Source organism: Crocodylus porosus, unplaced genomic scaffold (assembly GCF_001723895.1).
Source record: "Crocodylus porosus isolate Cpor-Errol unplaced genomic scaffold, CroPor_comp1, whole genome shotgun sequence".
Lineage (NCBI taxonomy): Eukaryota > Metazoa > Chordata > Crocodylia > Crocodylidae > Crocodylus > Crocodylus porosus.
This window is the reverse complement of record NW_017728924.1, coordinates 17,290,135-17,304,678: the sequence shown is the minus strand read 5'-3', so window position 1 is coordinate 17,304,678 and position 14,544 is coordinate 17,290,135. Positions and strand designations below refer to the sequence as shown.

At 44.7% G+C, this 14,544-nt stretch overlaps 1 protein-coding gene across 2 annotated transcripts in view; it reads left to right on the top strand.

Annotated features, from left to right (window-relative positions):
* GAB3 (GRB2 associated binding protein 3) overlaps positions 1–14,544 on the top strand; it is a 107,927-nt gene that overhangs the window by 64,902 nt on the left and 28,481 nt on the right. For both annotated transcript variants that reach the window (XM_019540445.1, XM_019540444.1), the window contains exon 2: positions 8,750–9,053. In XM_019540445.1, the coding sequence (XP_019395990.1) occupies positions 8,750–9,053 (304 nt within the window). The remainder of the gene's footprint in view (positions 1–8,749; positions 9,054–14,544) is intronic.

Sequence of the window (14,544 nt, the reverse complement as noted above, 5' to 3'; positions counted from 1 at the left end):
CAGTTCACTTTTTCCAGTGTTCAACACTTGTCACCCACCATGGGATCCCCCAGAGCATCCATAGTCCCTTCTTGTTCATTGCTTCCTGAAGCAATCTCATGGCCTCCAACACATCCTACTTCATTGTTACAGTCATTTTGATTAATTATGGCATGACTGTGCCATACCAGAACTTCATCAGGGCATAAATACCATGGTGGTTTGTTATTTGGGCCCCTTTGCGCCCTGCCAACCAGCAACTGGACCATGCATACACGGGATTTCCAATCCAGTCCTCCTTCTAAAAGGCTTGGTTGGTCCTCCAAGAGTTTGCTTAATGATATGAACTTTGAAATATAGAGCTATTTAAAACATGCAAAACTTTTAAATTTTACTCTTTGCTGGGTCCTTGGTCTTTTTCCTCATGTTTGTTATATTTTAAATCTAAATACAAGCCAATAAATCAACACAAGTTGCTTAACCAGAGAATGGTTTTGTAGACAAGATACAGGACTAGGAGCCAGGACATAAGTGTCATTTCTCAGACTTCCCATGCTCTTTTGGAGCTATAATCCCTCTTTGCTTCAGCTTCCTCATCTGGGAATGAAGATGTTATTTCCCTATTTCACAGTGGAATTGGGGACCGTAATTTAATTAAAGAACTCTTAGGGCTTTGGATGAAATAGATGGCTGTGAAGAAAATATGAAGATGATATTAAGTCCATTATGCCATTATGATATCAGCTTGTAAGTGATCAAATTAATAAACTCAGATCCCAGGTATTTTGTAAATAAGGATTTACAAGTGGAAATATCTTTACCAAACAAGATGTAAATGAGTTATCTCTTCTGATGAAACCTGGTGCCTGCAGACTCGGGGCCCTTATTCTGCTGTTTACTAGAGCTCTGACGAAAAGATTTGCAGGACATAATTTTGCGGGCTATTGTATTTAACAGTACAGATTACAGCAAGAGCTGTGGTGGTAGTTTTCACACCTCGTGCTACCTGCTCACCAGATGCCAAGTTGTAGGACTGCAGAAGTAGCAGTTACTTTCCTGAAAGTCCATCTGAAATGACAACAGAGTTATTACTTGTCTCATTAGAAGCGTCTCTAAGGATTTCTTAGGTGAAAAATTCAGAAGCTAGAAGAAAACACGGATATCTTATGTAGCACAGAACCGGACCCTGGCATCACCACAACCCTCTCTTCGCTTTGGCAATGGGTCATTCCATTTGGAAATTCTTGTTAATTTATATTGCTTCTTATCTGGTAGCATTTGTGGGTTTTTGTCAGACAACTCTCATGCCAACAATAAAGAGCCTCTCAGGATACGTAAACATATAGTTAAGTCCTTCATTAAGAAAGGCCTTATTTTAAGAAGCGGCAAAATAAATGTAATATTTCTGCTGCCCACCAAGGGCAGCATTATATACTAGATGTTGCTATAACTGTAAGTAGGTCAATAGATAGATGGATATCTGCATTATATGCTCCTCAACTAGACTCAACCTGAGGAATTCTTTGCAACTAAAGTGGATGGGTTTCTTCTTATCAGTAAAAAGTATTTCAGGGCTTTTTAAATCCCCAGAAAGCCCAGTCCTTTTTGTATTGAAGTTGACCTAAATTTTCTTGTAAATTTGGCGTGCAATTTAGTTCCAAGCCTATAAACTAAATAATAGACACTTCACATTGGACTGCGTCTGATCACATGAAACATTACTATCGCCACCACAGCTCAACCACATCCGGTTTTGCTAGTAGTTTACATGTCCATGAAGCTCAGCATAGTAAGAGTTGATAATATTGCTCTGCTTTTGAAATGACAGCCACCTGCTAGTTTTGTACTGGAAAACTGGAATTGATACAGAAAGTGCTGCTTACGCTTAGTAGCGACTGAGCTTTCCTGAAACAGTGGTAGCTTTGTGTGCCAGGAGCTTATATTGTTTGGATCCCACTTACCTTGGCATAAGATGGTTGTTTAACTGTTTGCAAGCATGTACTAAGAAAAAGAAGAGGAAGTTTGACACCTACAGGTGACTGCATATACAAATACTGGTTTCGTATTCAGTGTCTGTGTTCACTTGTGTTTAAAGCTAGCCGGGTTTGCATGTCTCGTAGAACTACATGAACATCATACACTGGTGACTTGCCTCAGATGAGTTTTGCTGTGGCGTCCGTGGACATTTAAAATTCTCAGCATATAACACATTGAGCATAGTGGGATGTGCAAAAATATTTTTGAAGTCAGAGGTGTAATACTGTGGGAAGGTTTTTAGAATAGAAATTGCCCTTTCAACAGTTGCTGTCGACTGTGGCACATTGAAGATTTAAACAGGGAAACACACAGAATCAACTGGAAATCCAAGTGCATGGGCCTGTCCCTAAGGGAGGAGACTGTATCAATAGCCAGGGGCTGGCTTAAGCAACTACCAACTTTGAAGCAACTACCACATTCATATGGCACCAGCTCCAAAGGACAGAACATGTGATAAGGATGCCTGACAACCAGCTCCCAAAACTGCTGCAATGCTCCCAACTTGCCACTCTAGAGGTGGGCTAAAGAAAAGATTTCAAGGACACCTTGAAGGTCTATCTGAAGAAATGCAATATTAACATAAATGCTATGGAGACTTAAGCAGTGCATCATCCCCCGTGGTGCTGTGATGTGCAATAGGGCATTGACCATTCTGAGCAAACTCACCTCACTATGGAGGCAGATAGGCAAGAGAGACAAAGCAAAAAGAACTATGACCTGAAATCACCAGGATCTGCTCTGTCCTCCTGGATCTGTTTGGTACCCCTGCAGAGGAACTTGCAGATCTCAGATTTGTCCCTTCAGTCATCTTTGGACTCACTGATGACTTCTCTATCTACTGGACTACTGTAACCTTTGTGTCAAGGGGCTGCTGCCACTGCCGCCACTGAGTAATAACATTTTCAAAATGACTGACCAGACTTCTCCTTTATAGAATGAAAGGGTGGGCCAGTGGGAGGGCTTCAGGGCTTGGGAGACCTTTGTTCAAGTCCCTGCTGCATTACGGACTGCCTGAGTTACCTTGAAAAATCCCTTTGACCCAAATCTTCAAAGATGCCCAATTTTTATTGATTTTTTTTAATGATCTGGGCCTCAGTTTCCCATTTGTAAAGCGGGGATAGTGCCATTCCTCTACCTCACAGGGGTGTTTGTGAGGCTGAGTAAATTTAAGATTTCGGCACTAGGGCAAGGGGAGTTACATAGGCACTGCTGTAATACTTATCATTCAAGGAGTGCCATGCTCTTTTTACAGTCAAGAATGAATTGAGCTTTGCAGCCTCCATGTAAGAGTGGCATTTGGTTTACTTTACTGGACTAGGAACAAATATTCAAAACATCTGAGCCTGAACTGATACAATCGTTGCAGGTTAGTCTTACTTGGGTAGGCTGAACCAGTTAGTAACCATACAGACATCCCCTCTGGATAGAGAAAATGCAGGCATATGTCTGCAGTGGCTCATGCTAGAAGCCGAGAGGCACTAGAGCAGCCCTCCCTTCCCTTGGGCAGTGCTGAGCTGAAGGGGATGTGGCCAGGCCCCAGCAGAACCTCTGATTAGGGAGGTCTGCCTGCACCATCCCAGGCTTTTCCCTGCTGGCTGCTTAAGAGGCGGAAATGTTGCCAAACCCCAGACCCCTGCTAGCACTCTGAGTCATGGGAGGGTGTGCAGTGCATGCATCTGCTGATGATACAGAGCTTTTCAATCTCCCTCCCTGCTTCTTTATACTGTCTGCAGCAAATTTACAGGCAAGCAAGCCAGCAGGGGGCTGATAACAGTGTTTATCACCTTATCAGCAAAGCAATAGCCTCTCTCCATTAGTTCAAACTCTTCCTAAACAGCTTACCAGCTGACCTGTTGATTAGCTCCAAAAAATCCTATGCAGACACTGTTCTGTCTGCCTGTCTCAGTGAAATTGGAGACACACACACACCTCTCAGAATTAGCTAGCATACCACATGCCTGTGGTCTGTGCTGTAGGAGATGAGAGGGAGAGAGGAGGAGGATCCCTGCTTCAGCAGCGTGCAGTGGGAGGAGGGGAGAGAGCAGGGGCAAGCCAGGCAGACCCTGCTGCATCTGCCATCTCTGCTGGAGCTCCAGCCAGGAAGCAGGGGAGCGGGGCCAGCTCTGCTGTGGAGCAGAGAGCCCTGCCCAGCCCAGAGAGCATGGTGGGATGCTACGGGAGTCTGGTTTATCTTAAACCAGCAAGGGGTCTGGGACACACATTGCATAAACTGCTTTGAGCCAAATCAGTTAAGTCTAATACTACATTCAACCAGGTTTATCTGAAATCAGTTTCAGCCATTTTCAAACTGGTTTATGTGCACTGAACATCTGTTCTGTTACAGGTTTAAACTGGTTTCTCATCATTTAAACCAGTTTATGTGTAATGTTTGTCCCTAGCCCTGATGTGTAAACTCAGGCACTGAGAAACCCAGAGATTTCCACAGGCTGACACAGAGTCAGAACTAGGAATGGAGCTCAAGGGTCTCAATGACTGTCGGCTGCTGTAGGACCTGATGTTGACCCTACAGATGTCAGTGAAGGTGTTTAATTGACTTCAGTGGGTTGCAGATCAGGGCTGTTTACACCATGTTCACTCTCTAGTCCTACAAAGTGTAGGGGTGTCCCCTGTTGACAATATGCTGACAAGACTCAGAGAGTAGCATTTTCTGGCACATGTTTCTGTCGCTCTTTTTTTCTTTATCAGCTGAGTCCACAGAGCTTCCTACTAGCATGTAAAAACGATTACAGAGAACAAGAAATGTTGTAGTGCCAATAGCCGCCTTCTGCTTCTGTTGTTTACTCCAAATGCACTATTAAAGCACATTATGAATTTAGTCATCTCCTTGAATGACAGGAATGGGATTAGCAAAATCAAGGGCCCACTACTATTATGCCTCTTTGGGGCTCTGTATTCCTTTATAGAGAAGGGTAGCTTCCTGGTGATTGGTTTGGGGTGATGTATGCCCTTGTGAGAGGCTTTGCAGTGAAGAGAGTCTTTTGTTGAATAGCATCCTGGGAACCTTGCGTGGCTGTTTCATTTAGCCAAGCTCTCCTTTTCACTGGCACACATCATTCAGCCTTTCACACTGAGCTCTGCCCCTGCTGCCTTGAATGCCCAAAGCTCCCTTAAATTTGAGCCTTACCTTTCCTTCCCACCATCCTTCACCCACATCCATTATATGTAAATGGAACTGATCATTTAATTAGATTATCTGTTGGCACCACTTTCTCAGATGGTTTATAACTGAAACCACTGGAGTTACAATATTTGATACTGATGGGGAATCCAGCCCCGAGTTTTGAAGTTGCTGGATTTTAACATTTGCTGAGGAATTCTGCTCCAGTATTTTACCCTGGCCTTTGGCCTAGCTACTGGAGTTGCGTTTGAAGACTACAGACTTAAGATTCAAGGATGCACGAAGTCTAAACAAACTGAAATGTAAACTGTCCTGCAAATACCTGGAGCCACTTACCAGTATTGTGTCTGAGACTGTTTGACTCTCGTATCCAAGCTCTGCTCGGTGCAGAGGACGGAGAAGGAGCTCTCTGATTCTGTGCCAGCCCAACCCCAACATCAATTAGAGCCACTTAGAAGCGCTGCTCTCTCTCTGCCATGCTCCTCTGCACAGGCTTGCCTGCTAGCCAGGAGATTTGAAGTGCAACTCCTTTGTACTTACACTACCAGGAATTTCCACTCCACGATAGGAACAGTCTGCTGTTTTTTTAGAGCCAGAGTTGGCCCAGGAAATCTAGATCCATGTATTTGTTATGTGTTGGGCTGTTCATGATACTCCCGTTGTCTATGCTTTGATACTTACATTAAATGCTGTGGGAGGGACAATTCTGTGTTGTACAGTGCCTTGCACACTGGAATCCAAGGCTATGACTTGGTCCCTTAGGCAGTAGAATAATAGTGGTTATAATAAAAGATAATCGGTGTGCTGGGCTGAATCTAGACTGGAGGCGGGGAAGAGGGGAGGGAGAAAGGGAGCAATAGAGTAAGCAGCACCTGCCTAGGGAGAGGAGAGGGAGCCAGCAGGGAGGGCTGTGGACAAAAACAATGGCATGGTGTAGGCCAGAGAAGGGGACGTGCCAGCCTGAGCTGCTTGCCACTTGTTGCTGATCTTCAGGGCTACAGGCTGGAACTAGTCACTTCGGGGGCCAAATCCAGCCCGCATGCCAGAGGTAGAGCACCACTGCTGTAGACTTATACACACAACACCTCCATATTGCCGTACCTTTGTCTAAAATATTACCTTAGTCTCTGCCTCTCATAGGTTGCTTTTGGATAACCTTGCACTTCAGAAGTAGATTAAAGTACTGTCTGGTTGAATGGATATGCTTTTAAGTAAGTTATTGAATGAATATTTTAGTGGACCATTTGCTCTGTCCAACTCTTTGATGGTAGACTCCAGTACTTGTGATGTGCAAGAGGGACGAGCCAAGGAGGGGGAGAATTCAAGACCTTTAACGTTCTGCTTATTAGCACCAAAGAATATACAGAGATTTTCAAGTTACATTTTATAGGTCAGTGACTTGTAGGTCAGTTATATTTTATTCTGAATGTATTTATGTTTAGGGATTTTTTCCATGCTTTAGTTGTTCGTCTTCTCATTGGCTGTTAGAAAAACCTGTAGCACCTGTATTGATCCTTAGAGTACATCAGTGAGGATTCAGTTGTTCTAGCTTAAACATTCTGAAATCAGCTGCTTGGATTTAAGAGGTGCTTGATGCATCTTAGCTTAATGATGACCGCTTCTACCAAATGCTTATGATCCCACCTCATACTAAGACAGGGGTGGGCAAAATGTGGCCCGTGGGCTGAATGCGGCCCACCAGGCCATTCTATTGGTCCGCGGGGCCCCTAAAAAATTTAGAAAATTCATATTTATCAGCCCCTGAGCTGCCTGTCATGTGGCCCTCAAGGCTTGCCAAAACTCAGCAAGTGGCCCTCCGCCCAAAATAATTACCCACCCCTGTACTAAGGTGTTTCAAGGGACAGACAACTGCTCATTTTCAGGTTGTTAGGTCTAGTCATTTTGCAAACAATGATTGCATAAGGTTCAGGCAGGGAGATTGCTTTTTTGTTGTTGTTAGTTTATTTTTCCTATATGATAAAGAAGGAAATCGCCAGCAGCCATTTTGGAGCAGAATGGACTAGTGAACAGGTGCAGCGCTGCCCTTTCATTGGTGGAAGCCAAATTGCTCATGCAATTGTCATAGCTCCTACACCGCTCACAGCTGATGGAGGTTTTCCTTCGTTTAGCTTCATAGGAAGTTTCACCAGGGAGATCTGAGTCTTGTGTTGGCTTTTATTATGAAGTTCCAGGTGCTATTGTGTACAGAGCAGTGATGACTGGAATAGTTGTACATCCGTACGTGTCGTTACAAAGGCTGGTGGAAGCTCCGCACGGGGTGGAAACAGCTCCAGCAGGTCTGACCTCAAGGAGGACACGGTGAATTTTCGTGTGGCCTCAGGACCAAAGTGTGTCGTTTTATTTTTGGTCACGTGACCTACTCTTATTCAATTACCATCTTTGTCAAATGTGGTGGGTTAAGAACTCGTAATTTCTTAGGTTCATTTTTAGTCAAGAAGTGGGAATGTGGATGGGTTTCTTCTGGGTTTTGTAGTAACAAGGCAGTTGACAGCTGTAATCAACACAGCAGAGCTTATACTGCTGATGAGCTGAAACAGCTGCTGAAAGAGAAGGAAAAAATCAGATTTCTTTTACAAACCCTGCGTGCAGCTTAATAAAATTGTACAGTGTCTTCATCTATATGTGACTTCACTTAACCCTGCATGGAATCCAGCCTGTTCAGTCACTGAGGCCTGGAAAACATAAATGTTTACTAATTACAGTCCCAGGCAAAGAAAGTTATTAAAACCAGTATATGTGAGATACAGGATTTTGTAATGTGTTGAAGTTTCCTGTTTAACTTTTTAGCACTGCAACCCCCTCAAGGCCTGTTCTCCTTTACTTTGGTAAGTGACTGACAGCTCATTAACAGCTTTTTATTAACACAGAAAACCATCTGACAGAAACAGGCTCAGTTCATCTCAAGGTCTCTGTTGTCCCTAGGAAAAAAGGTGTTTGTTGCCAGATGTTAATTAACACATGCTAAGTAGTACGTGGTAGAATCGGAGGCGTTTTCTTTCTTGCATATGTACTGGCCTTTGGCTGCGTTACCACTCCATCCAGGAAGAGCACAGACCATCTGCAGATGCTTCCTCAGCCTGACGAAGGGTATTTGTACCCGAAAGCTTGCAAAGGAGAATTTTTCCAACTATCTAATAAAAGATATTGGATTTACCCAAAAAACCTTGTCTGCCTAGGCTTTTTTGTTTCACTAAAAGGTGTGTGCTTACATCATACTAGCTAACAATCTATACAAGATTAAAATGCAAGGTGGGGAAAGGATGGAAGGGAGTTTGTAACTTTCCCATGTATGACCAGTTTAAGGTATGGAGTGTAGCGCAGCCTCAGGTTTACCTTCACTTGCTACCACATGTTAAAATTACAGCCAGACACCTTTTTCTTCCTGGCGGGAACACAAATTAATAGGATGCATTTCAGTTCATCTGTCACAAGTCCGTCTGATTATTATGATCCTCACAGAATCAGAAAAAAAAATCCATGTTCAGCCTGTTGATAAAAAGAGTTTGATAGTAGGCTGAAAGACTGGAAAGGACATGACCCAGCTGTGATGCGTGTTCCATTGTATATTTGCAGGCATGGAGGAAGCGCTGGTTCGTGCTGCGGAGAGGCCGCATGAGTGGGAACCCTGACGTTCTGGAGTACTATAGAAACAACCATGCCAAAAAGCCCATTCGGACCATAGACCTGAATGAGTGTGAAGTGCTGAAACATTCGGGGCCCAACTTCATCAAGAAGGAATTCCAGAACAACTTCGTCTTCATTGTGAAAACGACATACCGCACCTTCTACCTGGTAGCCAAAACGGAGGAGGAAATGCAGTTATGGGTGCACAACATCAGCCAGATCTGTAACTTCGGACATTTAGAAGATGGCACAGGTAAGAACAGAGGGAAGGAACCCTCTTGAAGCCCAATAACCAAGAAGGCAATTGGGTCTAGCCTGCTGGACATAGAGGTCTGAGATTCCACTAAGATACTTGTTTAAGAACCTATCAGACTAAGTACAGACAGTTACAAATCCCCAGGGTGAATCAGTTCAGTTTTTGCAGATTAATCTAAACTGGACAGATTAAATTGAAACAGAAGTGAATAGACTTTTACCTTTGATTCAGGAAATGCAGCCACATGCCAGTAGTGGCTCAGGTCAGAAGCCGGGGGTGCTAGAGCACAGGTCTCTGGCTGTGTGTTCACTTCCTCTTCCTGCTGCTTCCAAAGGTCTCTGGGATTTGCAGTGCAGAATTACAGCAGCAGGACTCTGCAGGGTTGTTCATCACTTCCTCTCTCTGCTTCCAGGTACCTCTGGGATTTGTATTACCCAGGGTTGCAGCCAGCAGTAAATTTGAGCAGGGGAAGGGGTGTTTAATCCCCTTTCATGGCCCCAGACCCCAGCTATAGACTGGGCTACATCCACAACTGGGCTTGCCCTCCCACCCCCTTGTCAGCCAGGCCTCACTGCCCCAGCTAGGAAGCAGAGGGGCAGGGCCAGCCTTGCTCTCTGCACAGACAGCCCAGGCCACCCCAGGGCTGGGAAGTATGCTGGGATGCTGGGGGACTCTGATTTAACTTGAACCAGGAAGGGGTCTGGGACAGAAGTTTCACAAATCGGTTTGACCCAAAGCAGTTAAGTCTGATACTACATTCAACCAGGTTTATTTTAAACCAGTTTCAGCCATTTTGAAACTGGTTTATGTGTACTGAGCTTCTGTTCTGTTACAGATTTAAACCAGCTTCTGATCACTTAAACTGGTTTATGTGTAACTTCTGTCTCTAGCCTCAAAGACATCAGGTCTTTGTGTTACGCAGGAATAATAGCCAATTATTTTGGTCTCAGTTCAGTTAAATAATTCCTGTTTAAATAAACAGCAGTTCATTTGCAAAAAAGGGGGCTGTTTATGTGCTGTAGAGTTTGGACATTATCTAATGGACCTTTTTATTTCATTATATGTTCTGTATTTATTTAGTCTGACTTAATACAAGACACCTGTTGCAGAGACTTTTTCCCCAAGCATTACAGAATGTGGTGTATGTGTGCGTGTGTGAGTATAATGGATAATATAAATGGATGACAGAACTTGCTGCTTTAAAGAAAAGAAAATGAAAGAAAAAGCAGAAAAACAGACAGATGACTAAATGCTGCAGGAGTGTGTTAGGAATGTGGGTCTAGACATAAGAGGCATTCATGCCGGGATGACATATTTTGTCAAGGCCTACAAAAGCCTGGACCCATATATAGAGAAATCCTCACTTGGTAGGGTGACTGTTGGAGACCTTCCAACAGGGGCAATGCATAGGGGTGCACACAGGTGCACATGGATCCCCTGAGTGTGGTCACGCACCCCCTACAAAAAGGTACCGCTGACGCTGTTGGCGGTGCCTGCAGGCAGTCACCACTCACCACCCTACCACCGACACTGCTGGCGGTCTCTGCAGGGAGTCCATGAGCTATCTCTGCTGGATGATGCCGACACTGCCGGCAGTGGCTGTGGGTGGTTGCCGACCCTTACTCGGTGCTCACCACCCTCCACCACTGACAGCACCGGCGGCGTCTGAGGGAGCTCCCCCACTTGCCGTCGTCACACTGCTGCCACCGCCGCGCTCCCACCGCTGCCATGCCCCCTGCAGCCGCCGGGGGGCACACATCATTCATGCCTTCCAAGCACTACCATTCATTAACATAGGAACCTCTATCATTCATTTGACTTTACAATGAAAAAAATTACATCAGATAAGAGCAAGTTGTCTGTCTCCTGACATTTCCAAGGAACAGATGCAGCAATGATTTAAGAGCTGGAAAGGAAGTGAGTCAGAATGAGGCCCATGGCCATGACGGGCCAGTACAAGATCAGAATGGGATGAGGGTGGTGAAATACAACCGTAGCAATGACAGTTCATTAGACAGGCAGTGGCATTTCTAGCAGATGTCTGTGCTGCGGTTACCCGAGCTTCAGCAGCAGCAATGCAGGAGTCCTCTCCCTCCCACTAACCTGGAAGAAGGCAGAAGACCTTGCTGACATGGTCCCTTCTAACCTATTCCAGTGTTTTTGATATTTTAAGCTTTTCCCCATTAATTTATTCTGGAGAGAACTGGAAAGGAGTGGAGAAAGATACCTTGATGCCTTCTGTTGTGGCATTCACCTGAAAACTAGTTAGCGTGTTTGGTATGTACCAATGAGTAACTCCAGTAGAACAGTGAATACAAATAGCAAACTAGAATTTAGACATCTGCAATGTAACCCAGGAGCCTTAAGAAACCAGAGTCACTAGCTCAGCTGCACTAGTGACTATAGTGAGGGGATGGTCCAGAAATGTGTTGGCCATTGCTGTCAGCCTCGCTGAAACTGTGATGTTTTGCTCCTGGCTTGCTGTGTTACTACTTTATAAATGGATTTCATCACAAATTTTAAAACAAGCATAAATCTTTCCCAAAGCAGCCAAAGGGAATGATTTTTTTTTTCTTGTGGAACAAGCCAGGAGAAGGCAAACAAATAGGCAGATAAGAGTGCCAATATAAGGCCCACAGAAGCTAGGGTCTGGTCTGTACTACAGTTTTTCCAGAAAAAAGATCACACCCTTCAGCAGACATTGGTATGCCAACAGGACCGTCCATCTGGATTCGCCTGGGCCAAGAGAAGGGGGCTTCTGCCATCACAGCTTTTGTCATTTTGGGAGGTGATGTAGTAAAGCCAGCAGAAGACCCCTTCTGCCAACATACACCATCTATCCTCTAAAGGAACCTGCCACCACCACTATGCCAACAAACCTATGGGATCAGTAGTCTAATAATGGAAACAGGGAACTTTGGTTAGAGATGTATTTAGTTCAGAGGGGGGTAGGTTGTAGCTGTGTTGGTCTAAGGACATAGGCAGGCAGGGTTCTTTGGGTGAATTGGGTACCTTGTATGCACAGTAGCCCAGCCTCTGGCTTCTTCACTTTTCATTTCATCCAGGAAGAGCACGCACCAACTGCAGATGCTTCCTCAGCCTGACAAAGGGTATTTATACCCAAAAGCTTGCTTAACATTTTTTTCCAACTATTTAAGTTGGTCTAATAAAAGATATCAGATTCACCCAAAGAACCTCATCTGCCTTTAGTTCAAAGGGGCTTCTCATTGGTATTGGAAGTGTTCCTTTAGCAAAGGCAATAGATATTGCCTGAAGTGAGGAAGCTTTCACAGCTAGTGCCTGATCAATGCCAGTGCCTTTTCCTGGCACAGTTTTTGTCCAGGCTTAACTTAGGTTTACGCTTGAAAGCACTACTCATAACTATCAGATATCTATCGGCACCACTTTAGTGGAAGACGTGGTGAAGACATGTGGACCCTGACCAACATGGCTGGGCCAGCACAAGTGTCTAATATAGGCTGTTATACTAGCAAACGAGCACTTTTATTGGCCTGACTTGCTTCACTCCTGAAAGCAGCTTTTCTGCAGTAGCATAAAGTGCAGCTTTGCCTGTATTGCTGTATTTATACCAGAAGGGCTTTGCTGGTGGAGTATGCCAAAGTGCCAGGTGCTTTCTGAGCTGTGCTTCTACCAGGCAGCTTTCTATGTTTAGACTGCTTATGCCAATCAGGGAAACAGTGAAAGTAATTTTATACCAGTACAACAGTGTCTGCACTAGAGCTTGCTAGGCCTAATATTCCAGGTCAACTATACTTGCAAAACCTTCCTATTATAGATAAGACTTAAACTGTCCAAGTTAAACCGATGCAGTGCTTTTATATGTACACTCTTACACCAGTTTGAGACTCTTAAATTAGTGTAGCTTCATGCAGTTTTTGAGTTTGCATTTACACCTCTGGAAATGTCCCTAACATAGACAAGCCCTGAATGTTTCATACTGACTCCTTCCCTGTTTCCAGAGCTCCAAGTGCAATCCCCCCAGAATTCGTGAGAATACTCTTGTTTATCTTATAGTCCCTAAGGAGGCCTGGAGAAGAGCAGAGGCAAGGTTTCTTATCTGATTTACTTCCAAGTCTATCAAGTTGCATAGATTGTACATCAGCATTTTAAGCAACTGCTAATTGCTTTCTGCTTGTGAGAAGCACCTAAATCCCCCAAGTTTAAACACATTTCTGTTAAAAAATGAGCATTAGTAGAGAAGTAGCACTATTAAAGCTATGGGCTTTTTGATTTGCATGCTGCTGTGTTTAAAAAAAATTCCCTGAAGTGAATCATCAAATGAAAGACTTGTCAATCATGGGAAATTTTAAGCAGATTTTCAGCATATGGAAAATACATCTCAGAACCAATATTGCACAATGAACCTGATCACTTTTAACCTGTGTATTTTTTTTTAATTTGCTTGTGGTTTGACAACTGGGGCCTGAACTCAGATGCTGTGTGCAAATGTGTGGTAGCATGGTAGCAGGTTTACTCAGTGACTCTGTGATACGCCTGGGGTGCTTCATCGTAGAATTAGGTCCTTCAAATGGAAGAGAGGCAGGATTAGCAACCCAGCTCAAGCGCTCAGAAAAAGCCTCTGATTTGGCATTGATACAGCTATGGTTTGACAGACCTGAACGGACGTATGCACCTCCATGCTGCCTGCCCCAAAGCGACTGTTTTCAGTCAACACAGAGAGAGGACGGCAAAGAGAAGAGAATTGTACGCTCCCGACAGATGGCAGGAAGCACCTGTGTGCGTAGCTGTCAGACAAGGATATTCAGGCCACAGCCTTCAAGTGACACAAAACCAAGCTGCTGGCTGGTTACACTAGTAATTGGCAACCATGGAGGGAACTGCAGTCCTCTGTTGTCTACTACCTTCATGTCTCTTTCTGCTCCAGTGGACTCCAGCGGGAGCGGAGAAAATCCTCACCAGCATGTCTCCACTTCCTCTCTTTTACAGTCTGCTCCCACCCCTGGCTCAAGTGAGATGCCCAGGACAGAAGTCCTTGGGGAGCTGCTGCTTCCATGCTACCTAAGTTGGGCAGGGGGTGTAGGGTCCACATGGAGCAAGACCTCATGGAAACACACCTGCTCAGTGTGGACAGGGCGCATGGCCAGCAGTGTATGGAGCAGATTGAAACTCTCAAATCAAGTCCCTTTGGATCCTACACTGCAGATTTCTCCCCAGACAAATGGCACCTGATGCTGCCGACTCATCCTTACTCTGCCATTCCCAACCTCGGGCCTGCAGCACACATGCTTGGGATCCATAGAGCTGCAGCCAGTTGCTCACATGGTGCTGACACTTGTCTTCATTTCCAGCTGCTTTTACAGGGCTCCAGGCAAAGAGCTGCAGATGGGAACAACTGGGACTTGATTAGGTGTCCATGCTACTGGATGCTGCTACAGGATAGGAGAAGGAGACTGGAACTGGTGCTAAACATTGGCAGGAGAGGAGGTCAAAGCACAAAACTGCCACC